The sequence below is a fragment of the Plectropomus leopardus genome, chromosome 6, assembly GCF_008729295.1.
Source record: "Plectropomus leopardus isolate mb chromosome 6, YSFRI_Pleo_2.0, whole genome shotgun sequence".
Classification (NCBI taxonomy): Eukaryota; Metazoa; Chordata; class Actinopteri; order Perciformes; family Serranidae; genus Plectropomus; species Plectropomus leopardus.
The window spans coordinates 27,910,616-27,934,357 of NC_056468.1; the positions used below are offsets into that span (position 1 = coordinate 27,910,616).

Consider the following 23,742-nt stretch of genomic DNA (forward strand, 5'->3'; position numbering starts at 1 on the left):
AAACTTTGAGGGAATTTCTTTGAATTAGGCACAAACATCCACTTGCACTCAGAGATGAATTGGTTAGAATTTTGGTGGTGAAAGGTTTAAGTTGAGGTGTCGTGGATTGTTTGATTCCTGTGAATATGACATTTCAAGAACACCAAAAGCTCAAGGTCACTGTGACCTCGAAAAATGTGTTTTTGGCTGTAACTCAAGAAAATACTTGATAACTTTGGAAGCATTTCACACAAATGTCTTAGTGGATATAATGATGAAGGGATGACAGTTTATATCCGATAGGTCAAAGGTCAGCTTCAACGTGACATCATAATGCTCTGCAAAAACACTTTTCAGGCCCTTATTCAAAAGAAGAGAAGACACTTGGTCAGATACTGAATTGCTGACACTGATGTTGGATGTCCATCTTGAAACTGTGCTGATTGTTTGGATCTTTTTTGCTGCCGGGTTAAAGATGCGTGTGAAGTATTCACTGTTTAGAATATGTATTTAAGGCATTGTCAAATGTCATGCCTACTTATGAGTCTGGACAGACAAGGATCTAATCTGTAAATGCAATTTGACTGGTTCATGGAGGCATACAGCTGCATGGCAGCGATTTTAGTACCTGTATCTTTGTTTCATTGCATAGTCAAAAAAAAGCTGGTTAGTCTTTTTATTTATGCTTTCACCCAAAACAACACAAAACAATACATTCAGACTTGCCTGTAAGTGCAAGGATAACTTATGGTGACATATATTCATTTGCTTATGTTTGGAGCTCTTTATTTATTTGGCATCTTGACAATGCTTGAGGTATTTATTGGCATATACAGGTGTGTTAAATATATATTGTATAACTTCTGTACTCCTGGTATATCAGTCAGAAAATGTTTCTTAGAGGAACCCTTAACCCTTAAAGGAGTCATTTTGGTTCAAGATGTTAGACAGGGCTTCGTTGCCTCCCTCATGGTTAATGTGCTGTGTGCTTCACTATTGCAAAGGATCAAATTAATCAGTTAAATAAATATGCAACAGTTGGCATGGGGAAACAGAGAAACATGTCTGGCTGAGCTAGGCTGCTAAATATGGATGCTTGTATAGTCATAGACTTTGCTGTGGGAGCTGAAAAGGTTCACAATGAAACACGCGCCAGTGTTTGGGCTTGTGACATATGTCTCTAATTGAGAGCGAACAAAATGCAAATATCAGCCAAGCAGGATTTGACATGTCTTTGTTAAGCTGTCCTTCAGATAGTAATGGCATTAGGAATGCACCTGCAGTGGCTCTAGAGGTCTACAGGGAGCCAGAAACTGGAGAGCTGCAGGCTGGCAGATGGACTTTTGAACATTTTACTCCTAATAGAAAGCAAGCCAGCCAGTGTTGACGTTACTCGAGGATGAAGCATAAAACCCCAGCAAATATCTTTTGATTGCTCAGTTCAAAGGAATATCCTGACATTTAGGGAAATATGCTTTTTTTGCTGTCTTGCTGGGAGTTAGATTGATATCAGTTTCATCTCTCTGCATTCAGAGGAGATATTGGTCAAGGATATTTTTAGCCTGCTGCACCTGTAGATTAGCACAAAAGGCAGGAGCAGGAGGAAACAGCTGACTTTCAGAAAAGGGAGGAAAAGTACGCCTTTACAACAATTGCAAAATGAACAACATAATCTCACCACAAGGTGCATTCAGTAGCTGCTCTGGGGCTTTTGATCTTATCACGTGATCTTCCTTGCCAGGTGGAGCTACCCTGTTGTCATGGAATCTCAGATGTTAAGACGGAGACAATTAGCCCCCAAATCAAAAACTCATATTTTTCCCTTTAGTGCTGTTCAGATTATTCTGGTATGAGTCTCAGATTGTTGAAGATATCTGTCGCAGGGATGTCTGCCTTCTCTCTAATGTAATGGAACTAGATGGCACTTGGCTTGTAGTGCTCAAAGCACCAACAGTTACTTTTGGAAAACTTAACAGTAATGTTTCTTTCCAGAAATCATGACCTGGTCATTAAAATAATCCATAGACCTTGTTGTGAGCAGTTTCATGTAGAAACTATTTTCTTTCTACCAAACTACACCACTGACTGTATCACCACACAAAGGGAAGCGTGCATACTGCTAGTTCACCTAGCACCACTGCGCTAGCTTACACTACAGCTCAGTCGAGGGGATCGCCACTAAAATTTGCATCTTCAGCATGAGCCTCTTGTCCATGAGTAGATGCATGCTACCTTCTGCACAGTGATACAGTTAGCACTATGGATTGGTAGAAGGAAAATAGTTCCAACATGAAACAGCTCACAACAAGGTCTGTGGATTATCTTGAGTGAAGTCATTTTTTTAAACTTTTTCTTGCATCACTGGCCGAGTGCCATCTAGTTCCATTATATTCTTGAGAAGACAGACATCTCTATGACAGATATCACCAACACTCAGCAACTCTCACTAGCACTACAGGTCAGAGGAAATTGTGTATTTTTTATTTTGGGATATACTAATATAAAAATCTCCATATTTTTCTGTTCCTTTAATTACATTTTTTTTTCTGTACATTGTTGCTTATTAATTAAGACTGTGACTGTGTAGAAAATAGTGTGGATACATTCAAAAGCTCCAAAACTGCTACTGAAAGGACCTTGTGATGAGATTGTTTTGTATGCTGTTTCTTGATTTGAAAACGATCTATATTCATGCTCACCCCAAATTAACCACAAATCACCAGAGTTTTATTCGGGTTAAGGTTAGGTTGAAAAGGCAGTGTAAAACAACAACTTCACATAGCTGCATGCAGAGCTTCCACTGCAGCTGATTCAGCTATTAGTCACTCGAAAACTCTCAATACATAATCTAATTGCTCTGAACACACATCAGTATACAGCAAACAAACAGAGCTGAAAGGATCCGTCAATTAATTGATTAATTGATCTACAGGAAATTAATTAATTAAGCAACTAGTTTTACTTCATTTAGAGAGGGAGTCTGCGATTCCAATCCAATACACTTTTGTCAAATTCAGTGAATAGTATTAGTTCTCATAGTCCTTCCATGGAAAGAAGTTACACCCTGATAGTAATGAACTTAAAAAGCATCCGAGATATTACCGGAGCTCCTGAAAGAGCACTGATGGAAGAGATGTATTTGTTTGCATGTTGAGATCAATTACAAGCAATCTTTCTCCAAAATCAAAGCATCCACCTTATTGTTTTACTGTCAAGGGGGAACTTAATTGCCTCTATATGTATAGTATATATATGTTTTTTGAACAGATAAAAGTTTCAATAAGGGATTTATAGTAGGCAGAAAATTACTGGATTCACCTTCTTAAATATGGATTTTTGCCGGTTTTCATCATTTTTCTATGAAACTATGCTGATTGAGATTTTATAGACAAAACAATTCATCGATAAATTAAGAAAACAATGTCAGATTATTTGATAATACAAAAGATCAAATGTTGCAGCCAGTCTTGTAAAAAGTGTCAGGTTTCAGGTTGTTATCATGCAGCCTCTATGCCGTCTCTCCAAGCTTCCAGACTTTGTGATAAGCTAGGCTAAACACATCTTTCATCTCCAGTGAACACACAGAGATGAAATTGATAATCGATCTTCTCATCTAACCCCCGGTAAGAAAGCAAACAGCCTTATTTCCCAAAATGTCAGAGAGAAACACAAATAGTTGACTTTAACGGAAAGGAAATAATTGACTGTAATGAATCCAAGGGTTTATTGATTGATTGCTTGGTGGCTTAGTGACTACTGTCACCTCACAGTGAGATCATCCTGGTGTAAACGGAAGGTTTTCCTTTGTTTGAATGTCTGTGTGTTTGCCCTTTAATAGCATCCTTCTTTTTCCTGCTTCATGCATCCTGGGATATACCCTGACCCCTCCAACCCACTACCCCAAAGCCCCAGTGTGTATAATCGGTTGATTTTAACTGGGTGGATTCTGCGGATGTCACAGAGACAGTATGCTGTGATGAAACCTGGTTGCAGTTGCTGTATGAGCCGCGAGATGTATTCTTCAGAGAGACTGTCATGCTATATTTTTCTATGGACAGATTTCTCCCCCCTTGGCGATGATCTGTCACTCGCTTGTCACAGGCGCAGAATCCAGTCAGCTGCTGCCAGTGGGGGACTCTGGCAGATTTGCAGGGGCTTTAGGAGACAATAGCTGGAGCTGCTTGTCTGCCTTGCATCACTCTCTGTGAAAGAGTGTGAAAGGAATGCATATGGCTTTTATTTCCACTGATACCGCAACTGGCGGTGGATCACTTTAATCGCTTTAGATCCATTTTTCAAAGTTTTCTTCAGGTGGGGCTTACTGTTTGCAGAGAAAGACACTATAAGCTGTAACGAGCATTAGTCCCTGAGACTATCAATGTATGCCTTGTTAGCTTTTATATGTTAATGTTTTGTTTGTTTTCTTCACAGTAATACACACATCATCTGAGGTGCTGGCACAAACATGAGGCACTTGTTGAAAACAACAAGAATAATGATAATGATAGTAATAATGATAATAATAAAAAATTATTATTATTATTTATTTATCTCTACATTTATTAAAATATTCATTTTTATATGTGTTTATGTCCCTTTTTATTTCCACACATATTACCAGCTAATAAAGTTGTGACACAATTGCACATTTATAATTAATTTTAAAAAGTGTAATTTATTATTCCTTACTTATTACACTTTTGAAAAGTTACCTAATTCTATTACTTTTTTGTCAGTTGCGGAGGATGTAGTAGTGGTGGAGATAGGCAACATCAGTTCTTTGTGGCTTGTATTTTGCATTCATCCATGATTGGAATTCAGTTTTGGTTATTTAGCCATTTTAGGATTACAGCCATACTCTGCGGCAGAGGAGGGCTCACCTTTGGTGGTGTGTATTTCCACGAGCTTCATGCTGTTGTGCTGACGGTAGTGGTTGGTTTTACAGAAGGTTTGTTGATTTTTGTAGTGGAATAAGGTCTTAGTAAAGTTACCTGGAAAAGCAATGCTCACGTCATTTTTTCACCACACAAAATCTAAGCAAAAAGAATATATCCAGTTGCTGGATGTAAACGTTCTTTCCGGCTGTTTTGTGATGTACATGCAGCAGAATGGTTACTAAAATGAATCCAGGCATTAATTGTTGGAATCAGTAGGGGGTGACAACAAAAATGAGTTTGTAACGTGTAATTTGTTTTTGTGGTAACTGTAATATTATTACTGATTTTTTTTTCCGAGCGATTCATTACACTAATCCTTACTGGGAAAAGAATTATTGTCACTGTAGCATGTTACCAGTAATGCATTACTGCCCAACACTCATAATCATACAAGAGATGTGGAAATGTGGTAAAAGATAAATAAATGTTTTCTTTAAAAATGTCCAAACTCACACCATCTATCATTGCCAGAAACCATTAAATATTGTTACTTATGGTCAAAGGAGAGAGGAATATTTTTAGCTCCTGGGAGGGTCATGAAATAGAAAATAAATAAATAAATGATGAAATATAAAACACTAGAGGAGGAGATGCTTGCAAAACCTTTTTTTAATCAGAATATGAAATATGAGTCAAAACAGAAGGCAGTTTAATATTTTACTGAGCAAAATTAAAAGTCATCTTGGAGTTTATTTTAATTAATTTGGGTACTGGAATGTGCAGCGTATAGTACACATGCCAGCCTCATCCATGTTCCCGCATCAGTTGGCATTGTGTCTTGGCTGGCATGTCACAAACGTAACTCCTGGGAAATTTAGCAAAGCAAAAAGCCACATGAGTACACAACAGAGATGAACTGGCATTCACCGAAAGCATTTTTATGAGAGTCGAAGTCAGAAATCTGTGCTGTTGAGGTAATTGTTTTTAAGGTGTGTTTACTCTGAGGTTTTGTTTTTATATAGTAGTTTGCTTTAGTCAGTAACCTTGAGCATTGCATTGCTGGAAGATGGTGCTCCTGATTGAATTATGCCTCTGCAATTCACATTCCACAATCCCTAACTAACAGCTGCATAATGGATCAGGCATATAAATCACAATATTAAACGCGATTAATGTAGCAATGTTCACAACAATGTTACAAAGTGCTTTACAAGTAACAGCAATAAATAAAACCCCAAACAAAATTAACATCAAAATTCCAGGCATGAATTTAAAATGGGCCACACAGGAAAAAAAAAAACAAAAACTGAGCTGAACATAAATTACCAGCAATGCCCTGACAACAGAATGGTATTTTAAGAAGCGAGTGAAATCCTTTTCGAATCTTTGGTTACCGGACAGCACAGATGCAGGGTGCAGGGTCAGCATTCAGCTCGAGGGGACATCATATGAGATGGAGCTGGAAGACGGATCGAGCCTCCAAAGTTATCAGTAAAATCTTAATTTGAACTTCACACAGACTGGCAGAGTGGAGTCGAAAACAAAGGCATTTCCGGGTGTCGACAGCACACGAGTGGTTCAGATGATAGATTGGAGAAAGATCAAACATATCACAAAATAATCATCTGTATCTTGAGAGCATCTTAATTTGATGTTTCCTTTTGCAGCAAGGTGGTGGCGAACAACAGGAGGTGGGATCATTTAAAACTCTCTTAGACACAGTCTTAGTTTTTAGTATTTTCCAAAGAAATTCCTATCAGAAGAGACTGCGACTACGAGTGTAACCAAAAGGGTTCAATAATAATAATAATAATAATAATGATCTTTATTTATATAGCACTTTTCAAGCTTAAGCATGAAGTGCCTCCTAGATAAAAAGGTTTTCAGAATAGAATAAGATGTTAGAAACTCATTTATTTCCTCCCCTGCCACCTATAAGCAGATTAAAGTTAATAGTAAAAGAAATAACCATATGCATAAACAGATAAGACGATAATAAAAGAAATTATGTCATACAAAATAGGTTGAATGCCATTTAAAGAACAAACTCTTGAATTTAATACAGGTAAAAGTGCAAAATATATGGAAGACTACAAGAACTATATTTTGAGGTGTGTTATTTTCTGGCTCAAAATAGGGTTGTTTTGTATTCTCATTTTGGGGCATTTTCACCTTCGATTGAGATAAAAATGTTTCCAGGATATACTGATCATGTAAATTTTATCAGTGGAATAATATAGCATAATTTTATTAAACTAGCATAACAGTCAGAGTAGGAAAGGGCATTTTATTTATTCTTATTTCTTCAATTTTAATTGCGTAAGGCTATTTTTGGCTGGATTCTTCCTGCATGCCTCCCCATGCCGCAGTAATGTCAATTTTTAGATTTTCCGTTTGCCAGAAAGAACAAGTAACAAGATGTTTTGAACCACAACATAAGAAAATGCCTTTCCTTTTGCTGTTTTTTCCAATAAGGTGTCATTTTATCTGGGCCATGGGGAGGGGCAACAACTTTAAGGGACCTTGTTTCCTCCTGTTTCATTATGTACTGTGTCTTCTCAGTCATACAGGCTTAATAGGGCTGTCTTTAAAAACTCCTATAACAGTACTGGTGTTGTGACTTCCTGGTCTTTGCTGTTTGCATTGACAGATTTTTGGGCATTGGACTGCGTGGCACAGATCATGTGTGGGCTATGCACTGTGTCACTATATTGTGTGGAAAAATAAAAAATAGATATAGAAAATAAATATTGTATTTATAGAGAATAAATCTGTCATTATTGAATGGTGCAGGAATAAGTCCTTAAATCCTGGAACTGACAACAACAACAACCACACACACACACACACACACACACACACACACACACACACCACAGTACAGAAGGGCATACTTGTGTGCTGCAGAGCCATGTACACAGCCCCAGTCTTTTGGCAATGCGAAAGCAGTCTATTTCTTATTTTTAGCAGATTGACTAGAAAAGAAAAGAGGAGCAGAATCACTTGGTGACTGCAGCTTTGTTATTATAGAGAGAGTAATGTACCGAAAAAGGTACCAGTGGGTACCAGTGGGTACCAGTGGGTACCAGTGGGTACCAGTGGGTACCAGTGGGTACCAGTGGGTACCAGTGGGTACCAGTACCGAATCTGAGGTACAGGTATTGGTTCAAATGTGAACAATTACCACACATCATCTTCATTCATTGGCAAATACATTTCTGGGAGGGTTTTTTCAGTTTGAAGGCACTAACTCTTCTTTGATGACTTAGTGTGTAAAAAGTGTAGGGGTCCAATGCTGTTTTCTTAAAAAAGTACAGGGAACATGTCCTCTGTGTCCCCTCATTAAATTACGTCCCTGTTTTCGACTGAGCTTACCAACCAGAAACTCTGAAATTCATATCAAGAGTCTGGCTTTTGGGGCCTCCTGATCCCTCTGCAGCCCCTGAGCTCAGTTTGGTCCGTCTGATAATCCATCCACGAGTGTTTCTCATTCAGTCCTTCATCTTCAAACTGTAGGGCAGAGTCGGGATGGAAGAGGGGAGGAGGAGGGAGGGACTATCTTGAAATGCCAGTGGGCGTGATTGAGTCTTACTACCAAGAGAGTACAGGCCAGATGGTGAGTTTAGGAAGCCTGAAACCTCAGCACCTGGCAAAGTGTTTGTTGAGTCATTGCATTAATCAACAACTTTGCCAACTCCCTGCATATACATTATGCTCATTTTGTGCTTGGGGGGGGGGGGGGGGGTGATAGAAATCTTATTTATTCAAGAAATAATTGCCTAAAGTTATCCCTACCACCAAGCGCATTTCCCTCTGGACACAAAGCAAATGAATATAAAGTGCTGTATCTTGCAAAGTTTTTTTTATCTGAAAAAAAAAAACATTTTTACTATTTTTGATCAGCAGCTCCAGGTACTGTAACTTAGTTGGACACTTTTTTGCAGTAGTTGTAAAACATTTCAACGCTCTTCACTCCCAAAAACAGAGATACTGAATATATTTGAAGGAATTTAGAAACACATGGGTGCACACTGATACTTTATGAACACATGCATTAATATATTGCTGCTATTTCCCGTTGTCCTTTTACTGATACACCAAATTGGACTGTACTGGTCTCCTTTCACCTCTCTGTAGAATAAGCCAATTTGTTTAAGCATATGCAGCTCCCATCGCTTGAATAATTCTCCAGGATTTTTTTTAATGCCTGAGCGTGTTAATGTATAATTGATGCTTTAAGGAGATAAACTGCCAACATCTTCATTTAGGTGCCTCGGGCAGACAGGGGGAGAGCAGTTTCACTTGATTTGTTAGTTTTAAAGTTTACTATCTCGCGACTGAAATGAGACCTGAGGTAATCATGGACAGTGTTAGCTCACCAGCGTGATGGCAGCAGATGGTTGATGGCTGGATGGATGGGTGACATTTGCTTGTGTTTCCTCCTGCAGTCGACGCTGAGAGGAGCGAATGTCACAGTGTTTGGCTGCCTGAACCACGGGATGCCGCTCTTCTTACGGGAAAACTCATCACTGAAATGTGAATCAGGTATTTAACATTGACAAAATAACCTCCATTTAAATAAAATGTTTATTGTTACATAAGAATACTGAAAGTAACTGTTGCTTTTTCTGTATAAGTGTAAGACTCTTCACCTTTGAACAATAAAAAATAGGGATGAACGATACTGGATTTTTTGCCGATATGCGACATGCCAGTTTATAACTACTCATTTGGCCGATAACTGATATCAGTATTGATATATACACTTTTTTTCCCTACCAAATTTAAGTGATCATCAGGTCTCTTCTGTAATGGAATTAACATCATATTATTCATACGCTTATCTTGATGGCCCACAAGCAGATGGACACATAAAAAACAATGCTTTTCAAAGTATGTAATTCATTCATTGTGTTTAAAATTTAAAATAATATTTGAAGTTATGGTTGATTTTTGTACATGTTCACTTTGTCAAAAAAAGAAAGGTTTGTGATATTTCCGATATTTCATTTTAAAAGCCAATATCTGCCGCTGCTGCTGATGTCCCGATGTTATCATGCATGATAACACATTTATAAAAACACTTCCAACCCTTAAAAACTTTGATGTATCACACACAATTTACTGCAACATTTTTGCTCAAACTAAAACTAACATTTCAGATGACACCACCTTTCAGTTTATCACTTTAACTGGTGCTAATTTCTATCAGAAAATCCACTAAAACTGACACTTCAAGCTCAATTTATCACCTACACACGGCTGACATATCAAGTGAATTTTTAACTCCTTTCAGCACTGTTAATTGCTACTTCAACTTAACCTTACAGCTTACACTTAAACTAAACTTCAGCTTCATTCAGCACTCTGTTCCAACTGCTATTTCAGCTTCTCCCATTATTTCGATAGCACTATTTCACCACTTTCAAATGTTTTACCTGCAAAATTTCAGAAGTGAACGAATGTAAATATTATTCAGATGATCCAAACGCAAATGCTGTTTTTTCCTGTGTAAAGCTTGGTTTACAGGTCATTGTTCCATCATTGTTTTCCTCTGTTGCAGAATCGGTTGCAGGGTTTTTCCTCTCTTTGAATGCCTCTGCTAACATCACCAAACTGAGGATTCCCTACCCGCAAACAGGCACCTGGTATCTCAGTCTGCGCTCTCTATGTGCCACTGAACATGGGTAAGACGGGCAATGGTGCCATATACATAAATATTTGTATATCCTTTATGCTTACACTCTGCTCACTAGATAACAGGAATCAACTATATTATGAAAAAAAAGTGTTACTATTATTATTAACTATATTAATGAAAAAAAACCAATCTTGTCTTTAAAGCAAATGTTTGACACCTCAGTAAAATATGCATATTCACTCTCTAGATGAGATCTTCAAATAAGATTCCATTCTCATGGCTAAACTAAATATAAGGATATATCCAGCACTCAGCCAACTCAGTTCAGCATTAAGCATGAATGGAGAAACAGCTAGCGTGGCTCTATAAAAATGCAAGAGATAGCCTGAGATATATCTTACAGAGGTGCTGTAAGAAAACTATAACCAAACTATATCTAGTTCATTCAGTCCTCACAAAAGCCAAAGCATAAAAAGGCAACCCATTTTCAATTCGTAGAATACCTTTGCTTTGTCATGCGCTTCTGCATTTGGTAGTGACGTGATGCTCACAGTTTTAGTGTTTCTAGCTGAAACATGTTGTTACTGTTGTCTCTGATAGTCTCAGTCAGGTTTAGGACTCATTACTTCAAAAAGATCATGTTTTGGGTTGAAATAAATATGTTTCTTATGTTAAGTAACGTAATGTGAATTAAACACATCATTTTAATGACATCAGTCGACATTATGTGAATTACATAATGAAACGTTAAAATGACAGTGACTCTTGTTTGACGAAGAACAAACAGCAGTCTCCAGGATGAAAGTACGGTTTTGTTTGACTCACCACCTCTCCCCCCTTTCTTCCATCCTACGTAGACTTTACCACTCTGTATTCTACCCCATTTGCTCTCAGCATCAAGTATTGCTGCAGGATTTAGATTGGACTTATTTGAAAGCCTGGTGTGTGTCATAAAGACACTAACCCATTACCCCCATACAGATTAAACAAATAACATATATTGGTTAATTATTCAGCTTTAAAGATGCCAGAAGGTGGATTTTGTTACCTTTGGACAGAGCCAACTATTTCTCAGTCTTTATTTTAAGTTAAGTTAGCCAACTGCAAGCAGTAGCTTCCCGTTTAGAGTGCTATCTATCTTCTTGCGTAACTCTTAGCAACATAGTAAATAAGTGTATTTCCCAAAGTGCAGAACTATTTCCTTTAGACCTTTAAAATGGAAACAAAACACAACCCAGAAAGTCTCCAAAATATTTTCAAGCAGAATTCACTGAAACCAGTTGAATGACTGTTGCTCATAAATTTTTGACAGACTCATAATCAATTCTTTGACTTACTCCCAGAGCCCCAAAGCAACCTGTGAGACAACATTTGCTGTCAATTACAGGAAGACAATTGCAAAATAGGACATTCAGTTTTTCTTAAAAAACATCATTGTATAACAATCACTAGTTTGTTTACCAAAATGAATAATTCAGTGCTCTAATGAAGACACCATGCTCACTGTTTAAACGGTGCTGCCTCCCTCATTCAGCCACATCCTCTCCCATCTGTCACCGAGCAGATTAATTTAGGATTGGCTTCATAAATGTGCCTCTGGTCCACACCTAGCATATGACATGAACTGGATGTTTTGTTTTGAGGTTTAAAAAGCAGATTTTTTCATTTTTCCACATTTGCATATTTGGACATTTAAACACAAGAGCTTCTTTCTTTGTCATTTTGTGCCAATGTTCACCATTCATACAGCTAAAAGCTCAGTGTAAAAGAGGCAAAAATAATAATTTTTCCAGCTTTAGTATGCTAAGCAGACCATAATGCATTTCACTTACACATGTTTTTTTATAAAGGGCACACCTTTTATCTTTTCTTGACAAAAAAATATCTTGTTATCTCTACCGTCATTCACAGATTAATGCACACATGGATGCACACTCTTTCACCGAGGGTTGTTTAAAGTCATTTGTGAGAAATGTCACAAAGAGAGCGAGGGAGAAATGTTTCCACTAAGTTGTCCAATGCACTGTTTTTCATGATTTCCTAAGTATTAGCTATTCAGCAGATTGAGCTGTTTTGCCGAAACCCTTAATGGCACGAAAATGTGAACAGAATGAAATTAAGCAGATTTTTTTGCCGGCCACTCGGGAGTTCCAATTGAATTTGAATAACAAATAATAACAGATGGTGCGGGACATGGTCTCATCCTCACATGAGAGCATTGCTGAGGTATGAAAATGTGGAAAACGTTCACGTAGCTATGTGTTAGGTTTCAGCAAATTTACACATGCTAAATTAATCAGATCTTGTTAGTGAAGAAAAGAGGTAGCGTGAACGAAAGGTGCTCTTCAAGGCTTCAATTAAGTTGAGTGATATAACTTAAAGATTAAGAAGTGAGCAGCTGTGCCAATTAAAAAATGGGTTCTGGGGGAAGGCAAGGAAACATATTTGTTACCTCCTGGAGCTCCATTCTCTGTGGCTGGTGGATAACACAGCAATTAGAAAAGATGCAATGAAGGCACAAATATACAGGGTTTTTCTCTTATCAGATGTAGTATCAGAGATTAATGATTTATGTATAGCTTTATGTGTAGTTGTTAGTTTGTACGCTACAGTTCACTGCATAACAACAACCTCCATCAGGCTGTGAAATTACTAATAATGTATCTTTAGTCTGAAATAGTTCTATAGAAATACAAACAAATTAAATGTCGACATTAAAACTTTACTCCTTTCTCATTATAGGTAGAGAACATTGTGAAAAATTCCAAGTAAGGTACCTAATTGAGATACTTAATGAAGGTTAAACTATCACAGCAGAACTCTGGCTTCCTCGTTGGTCTATAAAGCACAGACATAATTTGTGGAAAATTGCTTTCGTAATTGCTTCTGGAGATTGCACAAGCCTGGCAGAGTAAAGATGTCTGACATCTGACAACCCTTAAAACGACCTTTTGATCTCTGACATAGTGCGCACACTAAACAACAAGACTGAGAGTCTATAGACTCTCGAGCGGCTCTGTGAGAGACTTTAATTTGGCGGTGCTTTGGGTGAAATGTGAATGTCAGCAAATTGACATGCGCATAATGACAACACTGATATTTATGTAAATATAATGTTCACCATGTTTACAATCTTAATTTAGCATGTTAGCAACATTTGGTAAGTAGCAGTAACATGAAGTACAGCTGAAGCTGATGTGCATTTGATAAGCAGGGCTGTACCAAATGCCAAAATGTTTTTTTTTTTTTTTTTACATTCAAAAGCTTCTATTGAGGTTTCAAATAAAGCTTAATTCTCTGTCATTAAATATAATGATGTCACCACCCTAAAGATAAATAATAATTCCTCAAACTAAATTCACAGTTTGAATAAAATAATTAATTGGATCAAAAAAGTTAGGGTTGTTTTTTTAATAATAAAAAAAGTAATTTGGAAATTATGACATCTATCATTTTCAATAAAATTGTGAGTTTTTGACCTAACACGCTGGAGTCATTGGAAATGTTTGGATCACACTGGTTTGAAACAATCCGACTCAGCCACTGCTTTTAGTGTAGCCTCATCTTTATCTGCAAATGTGCAGAAAAATATCAAGTTTAAACAGAATAAAACAAACAAAACAAAACAAAAAAAGCTGTGCAGCATTCAAATGTTGATTTAGATTTGTATGTAAAAGATTATACATGAAGGTTTGAACTATTCTACTGATACATTTTGGCATATTTAGCAATAAAACAAAGTACTGGACAAATTTGAGGATTTTGACCTGATGATGATACTAGATTAAAAGTGAGCTGATCATCAGAACAGTTGTAGTTCATCCTGAGAAGAAATGATAGACTGATAGTTGTATTTTATAGCAGTCTAACCAATAGTTATTGAGACATCTCACACAAAACTACAAATGTGGACCTCACGGTGCCACAAACAAAAGGTTATGGGGATCACCAAAGTCAGTGGGATATATCAGCATACATATCAGCGCATCATTGTAAATATGCCGAAATTAGTACAACAGCTAAATTTCTTCTGTAGTCCTAAGGCAGGTATCACAAAGAACATAAAATATAAGGCAAATTCACAATTACATGTAGCTGTCCAGAAGACAAAACACAGAAAACATCACACTTTACAGACAAATGGACACATTTGTTGAGGTGTTTCAGTCCAGATTATACTGACACCGCCATTTAAAAACAACTGCATGAAAAAAGGTTTATCTTGAGAGTAGAGTATTTCACTTGAAATCCATTTTAAAGGGACACAGAAGCACATTTTTGCTGTCACACTGGTAAAAAGGTGCCTATATTTAACAGAGGCACTGCAGTGATGTTCTGCATGCTCTAAGTTCTGCCTGTCTGCGACTTTTCCAGATTTGAGGCGTGCACCAATATCACCGCCGAGGTGTATATGCGCTCATACCTGACTCCATGCATCAATGACTGTGGGACGTATGGACAGTGCAAGCTGCTGCGTACCAACAACTACCTTTATGCTGCATGTGAATGCAAAGCAGGTAATAGTTTACTTATTAAATATATTGCCATGCATTGTATTGTCAATGTGTTATTTTTTCTTTGTTGTTTGTTGATTTGAATTTGTGCACAATGTCTATTTATGTCACCTTTTGATTTGATTTCAATATCCACTTTATTTTCAAATTGCATGCTCATTGACTGAACCTAGTTATGGAAGCCAGTTACAAGCAGAGGAAAGCAAGTTGTTTTATAGAAGTGGAGAAATGATGGTACAAATATGATGTATACTCAACAATGCCTTCAATTATTAAACTGTAATTAATAATTAGCTAAAAGCTTGAACATTAATTCATAATTGGAAGTGATTTTAAGCAGTCAAAAGCTTTTTTTTTGCATACAAGATAAGATAAAACTTTCTGTGAGGAAATTGGGTCATCACTGCGGCAAAGAATTACGAATTTGTTGAAAAATACATCATGCAGAGTGACAAGAAAATGGGAGAGAGCAAGGTGGGGTGGCATAGGTCTCTTTGCAGAGTTGAACGGGCAATACAGTGATTAAATTGTACGCGCCGCTGTCCAGTGAGTCATACAGCGGCCCGGTATTAATCGCCTAATATAAGCCAATAAAACAGACTCTTAATTATGAACAGCTTTTCAATAAAAGATGAGCTTATGAAGCTAAACAAAGCATGTCCTCTGAGGCTTTTTTAAATCCTGCCTTTGATCTTCTTTTATCAGAGCTGCTTTCTCTTCAGTTAAATTCATTGTCATACTTCATATGTGTGACTGCTTCCTGGCAGGCACTTTTGCATTCAGCACTTGCCCTTGGCCCGTCTCACACTGCAAACCCTCTGTTCAACAGTGCTCACGAATATTTAATTCACACTGTCTTATCCAATCCACCACTTGATAAAGATCCAATTCATGTGGCAAAGCAGGGAGGGGCTAAGAGGGAGTTCACACCAGGCGGCTCCTTTGTTTACAGGATAAACAACTTCACAAAGTTGTGCTTGACTGTTTTTCACAGAGAAATGCCTGTTTATAAGAAAGGGCTGATGAAGCATTCATCTTGTCGAGAGATAAATATTTTATCCATTTTAAGAGATACTGTAAAATCTAAAGGGAAGAGCTTTTTGAAACAAACTGATTCATCCACACTAGACTTCCGTCTCATCCATCAGACAAAAGATGTAAGATGACATTCCTAAAGTTTATTTACAGTTTAGAAAGACTGAAACTGATTCAAAGGTTTCCACAGAAAAATGTCTAAAATGAATGGACCTATGTTATATATTTTGCTGATGTGTGTACTTATTTTTCTAACAAAGTTAAAACCCAGAGAAATCTTTTATTTATTTTAGGGAAATGGTGCATTTCATTTTCCTTTCAATGACATCATTTTCCCTTTACCCAGTTTTGCCCTTGTATGTATAAAGAGACCTTGATACAGCCTTTGAGGCAGGCCCCATTGATTCCTTTGAAATATGCTCAGTGGCACATGAAGCCAAAAAAGCTGGATTTCCACAGAAGGGCTATTCCCCAGCTCAGAATGTGCCAGTCAGATCAGATTTGGCTGTTCAATATAATTAGTCAACAAAAGGAAGACAACAGGAGCACTTCTTGTGTCCCTCAAACCACCAGTGCTCATGAAAGGGAATATTTCAAAAAAAGGGCAGGAACTTGTAACCAAAAAAACTGTGGTGTATAAGATCCAGATCCTGGCACTCAGGATGGTCTGAAAAGCATAGAAGTCCTTTAAGTCATAGGGCTATAGACATTAAACATACACCAACATGTGTCGGTTTGTGCCTTCTTCAGGGTGCAGTGACACACTGAGTTTTTTAGTCACAAGTTCCTGCCCTTTTTTTTTATAATTACACAACAGTTCAAGGTTTTTTATATATATAAGCTTTTAAAATTTGAGCGGGGTTCAGCGGGACCTTCAGTATGACAACGGCATTCATGTAATAATGTAAACAAGCTAATGGCGTTAATGGCAGATTGGCACTATGCAACATTTTACGTTGACACTAGATATCAAACAAGAACCTGAGACTGTATCATATTAACTTTTTGTGAGCTGTAAATTCACCACTTCTCAGCAGAGAAGAAAACATAATGTTTTCCCAGAGCCTTACCATGCAGAGCCCCCCCTGTGTTGCTGCCTGCGTCTACGCAGCAGCTTGTACCAAAGAGTAGCGTGAAAGTCAAAAGCGCTTACTCCGCTCCAAACTATGGGGACCAAAATGTACCAAAGTGACTACAAAAGAAGATATCTAGTCATGTCAGTGAGATTTTCATTGGCAATGGTGATTGTTTAATGACAAAGGCAGCAATTATTTTAACTAACTCCCATTATCCCACATTACGTCTTTTGTTAATATTGTGATTGGTTGACCCCTGGTGGTGGAAAATTGCATACTGTGTATTTTACAACTTTTTCCAAACTTCAAGAGCCTGCAAGCACAAAAGCTCTCTTCTCTCTTCGAGCTCCATTTTATTAGTAGTGCAGTTGATACAATATTGCAGTACTGACTTTGTGTGTTTGTGTGTGTGTGTGTGTGTGTGTGTGTACGCGCGCGCTTGTGTGTGCTTGTGTGTGTTAGGCTGGGATGGCTGGGGCTGCACAGACAATTCGGAGGCCTACTCCTACAGTTTCCAGCTCCTCTCCACCCTGCTGCTCTGTCTCAGTAACCTGATGTTCGTCCCGCCTGTGGCCATCGCCATCCGAAGCCACTACCTGCTGGAGGCATCAGTCTACATCTTCACCATGTTCTTCTCCACTGTGAGTGACTGCCAAAAAACATTGTTTTGGTTTTCTGTCCTCTATAAAAAAAATATTTAAAAACAGAGTTGACCTATTAAATAAATTTGGGTCTGATACAAGCACAAACAATTGGAAAGCTGCAATGCTGCTTCATCGGCAGATAAACTAGAATGTTCTGTCAGTGATAGAAGTGATAAACACAGCTGATACTTTTACTATAAATGCAAGTTAAAATATGCTTTATTTGTATTGTGTACGACCACAAAGCCGCACATCAACATTATCGTGCAGAGGGGTGACACAATATACATTCCTGCTACTGGTTTCCTTATGTTCTACTGATAGACAGTTGGTAGCAGTAACCTGCAAAGTGGCCCCAACCTTAATTATGCATAACTTTAAACATTGATCAAATTTAAACATAATGTTATAAACTAATTAACCACTGTACAGTTGTCATAAATGTTAAAATTAGATATGGAGACCAAAACCGTTTTTGTACGAGGCTAACATTTTTATTTCTGCTGTAAAGTTGAGCTTTTAAACATGGGGGTCTATGGGGACTGACTCGCTCATGGATGTATTAAAGAAAGTCTGGATACAGCCATGGAGGCGGGGCCTCATTCATTCATATGAGAGCTGCTCATTGGTGCATGAAGCAAAAATAGCTCTTTTTCCAGGTATTAAATACCCAGATCTACCCATGAGGCTTGCGCACCAGAGACTTACGGTGGCTGAGCACCGCGGAGTGTGCGAGCGGGTAACTTATGCCAGTGGAGCATCTGATTTCTGGTTTAGCGCTTCACTAGCTTTACTGGTGGTCTAAAAAATGTAATCTTGCAGCTCTTTTAGACTTCCAAACTTAATCCGACTGGATGGCTTAAATCTAGATAGTGAAATGAGCCGTTCCGCAGGGTTTTGATGCTCAGAAAAATTATCCACTGATTTACAGATGTTTCGTTCCCAATGTAAGTCAAAGGGGAAAAGTCCTTCTGAAGCAGTAGACATCATGTGACGACCCTGAGGGTGTAAATCCACTTTTGGCCACTATGTAAAATTTGCATCAGAGCCTGGGGCTCTTCCTGGCAGCTTGATGGAGTCAGCCTCAAGTGGCCATTAGAGGAACTGCTATCTTTTGGCAATCACTATTAGTTTCATTTTTTAGCCCCAGTGGTTGCTTCTTGGAAGCAAGGTGCCAGCAAGAAAAAAAAAGACTGCAAGCTAGCAAACATGGCTGCAAACACTGAAAGATTTGAAATATTCTAAAAGTTTTCTTTGCAAAGGACAAGTATAATAGGCTTTAGTCAGTCCAACTTGAACCTTAAAAAATGCAGCTCTCTCAAGACACTGACTAGATGAATCACAAACCAGATATCTAATATTCACATAGTTTTTGTTGAATAACATTTGAAAACAATTTTTATCAATTTGATACAGAAACAACAAATTTATAATTGTAAGAAACTATTATTGCATGTACAAACATAAACGCAGATGTTGTCAGAATGGAATCAGGATGTGACAGTGGTGACTAAAATAACCTATTTTAACATTCAGCTCATCAAACAATAGTGTGTGTGTCAGCTGTTCTCAGGTGAGAAAATACTGTGTCTCAGTTTGCATTCTTCTGTGCTTACACCTGCGTTTCTGAGTGCATACGTGCAGAGCAGTATCAGTATTCAGATGGTGTACTCATAACAGTCAAAAAGTTAAGTGTGGAACTCTGGACACTTCTCACCCTCAATTGCTGCCATCTTGGCAGTGAAGTGGAAGGCAAAATACCACCAAACTTGCGAAAATGGCAGCAGAGGAAGTTGCAGTGGCACTGGTTGCTCCAGTAAACAAATAAACAAGTCAGCAGATATTTTAGCAGGCGAGAATCATGATCAAATGTTAACAGCAGTGGTCTGTCTGGTTGCAATTTGTCATTTAAAAGAGGAAGACAAGCAGTCAAATAATTTGATCGTTTTCCCGGTTGGTGCACAACAGCTGTGTTTGACTTGAGATAAGACTACCCTGTTGAAAGTAACGCACTAACTGGTACACAATGTACCACATGGAGGTGCACTAACAGATGTATTCAAATTAAGACACAGCATCACCAAAAAAAAAAAGAGAATTGGATAATTAATAACTTTATAGAATCAGTTTTTGATGGGTTTTTTTTTAAAAAAAACATCTGCTTGTTGGTTAAACTGCTCACGCTTTCTTCCGTCTCTCTCACAGTTCTACCATGCATGTGACCAGCCGGGTATTGTGGTCTTTTGCATCATGGAGTATGATGTCCTGCAGTTCTGTGACTTCCTCGGGTCGCTCATGTCAGTGTGGGTCACAGTCATCGCAATGGCCAGGCTAAAGTCCATCATCAAACAGGTAGGTGCCCCTCTGTAGTTCCACCCATATTATCCTAACAGAGAGTCAAGTGACTTGTTAAAAGGAGAAATGACTATTTTAATGGAACCGTAGTTGGGCAAAGAGCAGTGAGTGTAGGCACATCTGTCCTGATGGTCTGCCTGAATGGCCATTTTGCCTCCACTTCAAAGAACTTGTGAGTTTTTAGATATGGGAAGTTGAGCACACTACATTACTGGCACAGCGTTCAAGTGGATTAAGTCATGACAAAGTGTAGGAGCTGTGGGCTATTAGATGATTTAATAGAGATCATTTTGAAGCTAAGTGGCACATCGACACGGCCATGTGGAGCAGAAGTCCCCACCTTTAGAGAAGCCTCTGATTGGCTTGATTGTGTCTCTAAATGGAGAAGTGGCAATTCACAAGATCAATGCCAGGCAAGTTTGATTTTCTGGACAAAATGCTAGATGTGGGCAGTGATTCAGACGTCTGAGAGCGGACCATAATATATGTCCACCGTCATGTGTTGCAGCCTGACAGCACCTACGAGCTCATTGTTAGCGGTCGACAAATTGAGATAAACCTTGAAGCAAACAGGGATTAGATGACTGAAAAGTAGAGCTGTGACGGAGAGATATACATGAGCACCGAATATGCCTCAATTTTTAGTTAATAATAAAAAGATCAGTGTGTTAGAGTCAGCGATGGCGTGGTGCTAAATTCTTCGGTTGTTGACATATTGCGGCGGATAACAGTAAACACTAACAGGTGCACCTTCTCCCTGGGTCACTCTCTGGCTGCACACCAAGATGAAGCAGTCTCAGGGAAATTGTGTGTATGTGTGTGTGTGTGTGTGTGTGGGTCTGTGTCCATAAATGAGACAGAGGGAGGGGGGAGGGGGAGAGGGGGAGGAGTAGTGGGAGGGAGGGAGACTATACGAACATCTGCTGTCCTCTAGAGTTTTCATTTTTGCTGAGCGCTGCAGTACGCAGTCACTAATCAAATCGCACATGTCAGGACTGGCAAGTGGAGCTGTGCGTGTTTGTGTACTAGAGAGAGACAATGTGTGTGTGTATGTTTGTTTGTTTGTGTATCTCTGTGTTTGTTTGTTTGTTTGTTTATGTCCATGACTGCAGCGGCAGCAGAGGGTGAAGGACCTGGGAGCACCTGATAGTGTGTGTATGTGTCTGTGTCTGTGTGTATGTGTGTGTGTGTATGTGACTTTCGGACCTTCAAAGGTCTAAACGTCCTCACAAATATGTCAGCAGAACATTTGGCAAGGGTGTTTTTGCTTCAGGTGATTTGTGAATCTCAACATGCTGAAGGTCACCGGTCAGAATCTGATAGATCAATTTAAAGGATAATTAAGATTTATTACAACTTGGATCTCATCTGTGTAGTTTTGGACCTCTGGCAGTTTCTGATAGTTGTTCTCACCACAGTTCTTGCTGTGATCCTGATACAAGACCTGAAACATGAGCATTCAGACATTCAAAAAAATGTATCCAAATGATCTCAACAGCTTAACTTGGAAAGTGAGCACACCTAAAATGTCTGTTGCACAGAAGAAACAGCTACAGCAAGTGGCTAGGTCAAAGTTGAAACAGTGTGTTCGTCTGTAAACTGTCCACTTATCCAGGCTTAGGTAATTAGTTGGTGGGTGCAATGTTATAATACTGATAGGAATGATGGCGACAACTACGAAAATGTGACCTAAATTACCAAAAAAAAAAAAAAGCCAGAATCATTTTGCCTGATTTTAGAAAGAACAGCAGTCAACTTGTTGCACTCTGTCTCCATCTTCAGTCCAATATTGCATGCATCCAATCTAACCAATCTTTAGAAACCAATGTATGCATCTGCATCTAACCTCATTTTAAGTCCACACTGATTCGCAGCCATGCCAACACATCAATATTCCAGTGTTTTACAGCGGTTTTAAGGGTGGAGCAGAGCAAAGTAAAACAAACTATGATGTGGGGCAGTATTGAGAAGACATGTCCATTTAGAATGACATCGATAGCATCACCTATCTTGTCTACACATTGCTACTTTTGTTATAACAACAGCTTGATGAAAGCTTGACTAAAGCATTAGGCCTGCCTGTGGTGCTGATTGGCTAACAAAGTCCCTTCACGGCACTCATTCAGTGTTTGAAAACGCTGTTTCATGTCACAATGCTAGAGGAATCAGTCAACTCCAATACATCAAGCTGGCGGCTTCAAAGGTCCAGACCAAGGCAAAGAATTATCCTTTGAAATAATGAAATATATTTAATATTATTTGTATCTTTTGAATTAAGAGATTACTTAAAATTATTCATTTTAAATTTGATGATGCATTAATTAGTGTTTTAAAATAAATAATTCTGAAAGTTTGACAAAAACTGCCAACTTCAACATTATTGTTATAATTAGGCATAATGTAACAGATTTATGAGACACAGGACAAAGGGTTGTGTGAAACTATACAATTATAGTTTGGAGGTAGCCAATCATAGAGGTGGATCAGCAGGCTGCACAGAAATCAGAGGAAAGAGCTGTAAAAGCACATGCAATAATGCAGACACACACAAGGTTTCAACTTGAATAAATTATTATATTTAAAATGTTGAAGAGATGTAGAAGCACCAAGGTCTTATATTTTTGTGAATGACCATGAGATTTGTTTGAACGCTCATAAAGCTCGTAAGTAGACCGTTGGGCTTTAATGCTCTTCACCACATACTGTTACCAAAAGCCAAGATTGAATGTACATGTTAAAATGATTAAAAATGTTATGCATTCAGTATGGCCCTTGTAACGCAGCATATTATAGCACCAATCTTGGGCGTGTTGTGATCCACTGCCCACACATGCATACAGTCAGTGTTAGTCTTTATTACTGTATATTTGTAAGCGTGAAAATATATGTAGCAGATAAAAATAGACTTCCTAACAGAATTCCCAAAGGCTCCCCCATCACTCTGACAGATAATAATTCATTACAGCAAAAGCCCTGCCTGCGAGCGCCCATGCATTCATGCCTGCATAGAATACATGTATACATGCATGTTTTCCCCTCCCTTTGTATGATTCGGTGTTGCAGCATGACTGATGACTGTTGCTGCGCAGAGTCCTCGGGCTGCACCAGGCTGCTCCTCTCCTCCTCGGTTTGTGCCAATTAGTCCTGTTCTCCTGCAGCACAGGTCATCCCTTGCCCGCTCAAAAATCCCCAATTTCTCCTCACGTTCCCTTTCAGACAGAAGAATGCAGACCTCAGGCATCCTGGACAGGCATAAGTTCTCCCAAAGCATGTGTAGCCCAGCTTATTGATTTTTTTCCTTCTCACTTTATCTCCTTTATATCCTGTGGCTTTATGTCAAATTGTGAGCTTGACAAAAAAAAGTTGAAGTGGCATTATTTATAGCATGGGCCTCTATAGTCAGTGTTTTGTTTCTTTGTTATATTGTGGCTCTTACTCATATTGAGGAAGTTCAGATGGTGAATTACTGTGCAAGCAATATGAAATACTTATTTCCACTTTTACAAAACTTAATAGACACAGTTACTTTATGTTCTGGCTGTTCCCCCACTTATATATTAAATTGATGGCATGTTTACATAATGGCAGGCTTTTACCTTTTTCAAAAACACAGATTTGCTC

At 38.4% G+C, this 23,742-nt stretch overlaps 1 protein-coding gene across 1 annotated transcript in view; it reads left to right on the forward strand.

Annotated features, from left to right (window-relative positions):
- Positions 1–23,742, forward strand: part of tmem8b (transmembrane protein 8B) — a 51,685-nt gene that overhangs the window by 19,436 nt on the left and 8,507 nt on the right. The window contains exons 7-11 of the mRNA XM_042488716.1: positions 9,305–9,401; positions 10,420–10,543; positions 14,872–15,014; positions 17,585–17,763; positions 19,972–20,118. Coding sequence (XP_042344650.1) covers positions 9,305–9,401; positions 10,420–10,543; positions 14,872–15,014; positions 17,585–17,763; positions 19,972–20,118 — 690 coding nt within the window. The remainder of the gene's footprint in view (positions 1–9,304; positions 9,402–10,419; positions 10,544–14,871; positions 15,015–17,584; positions 17,764–19,971; positions 20,119–23,742) is intronic.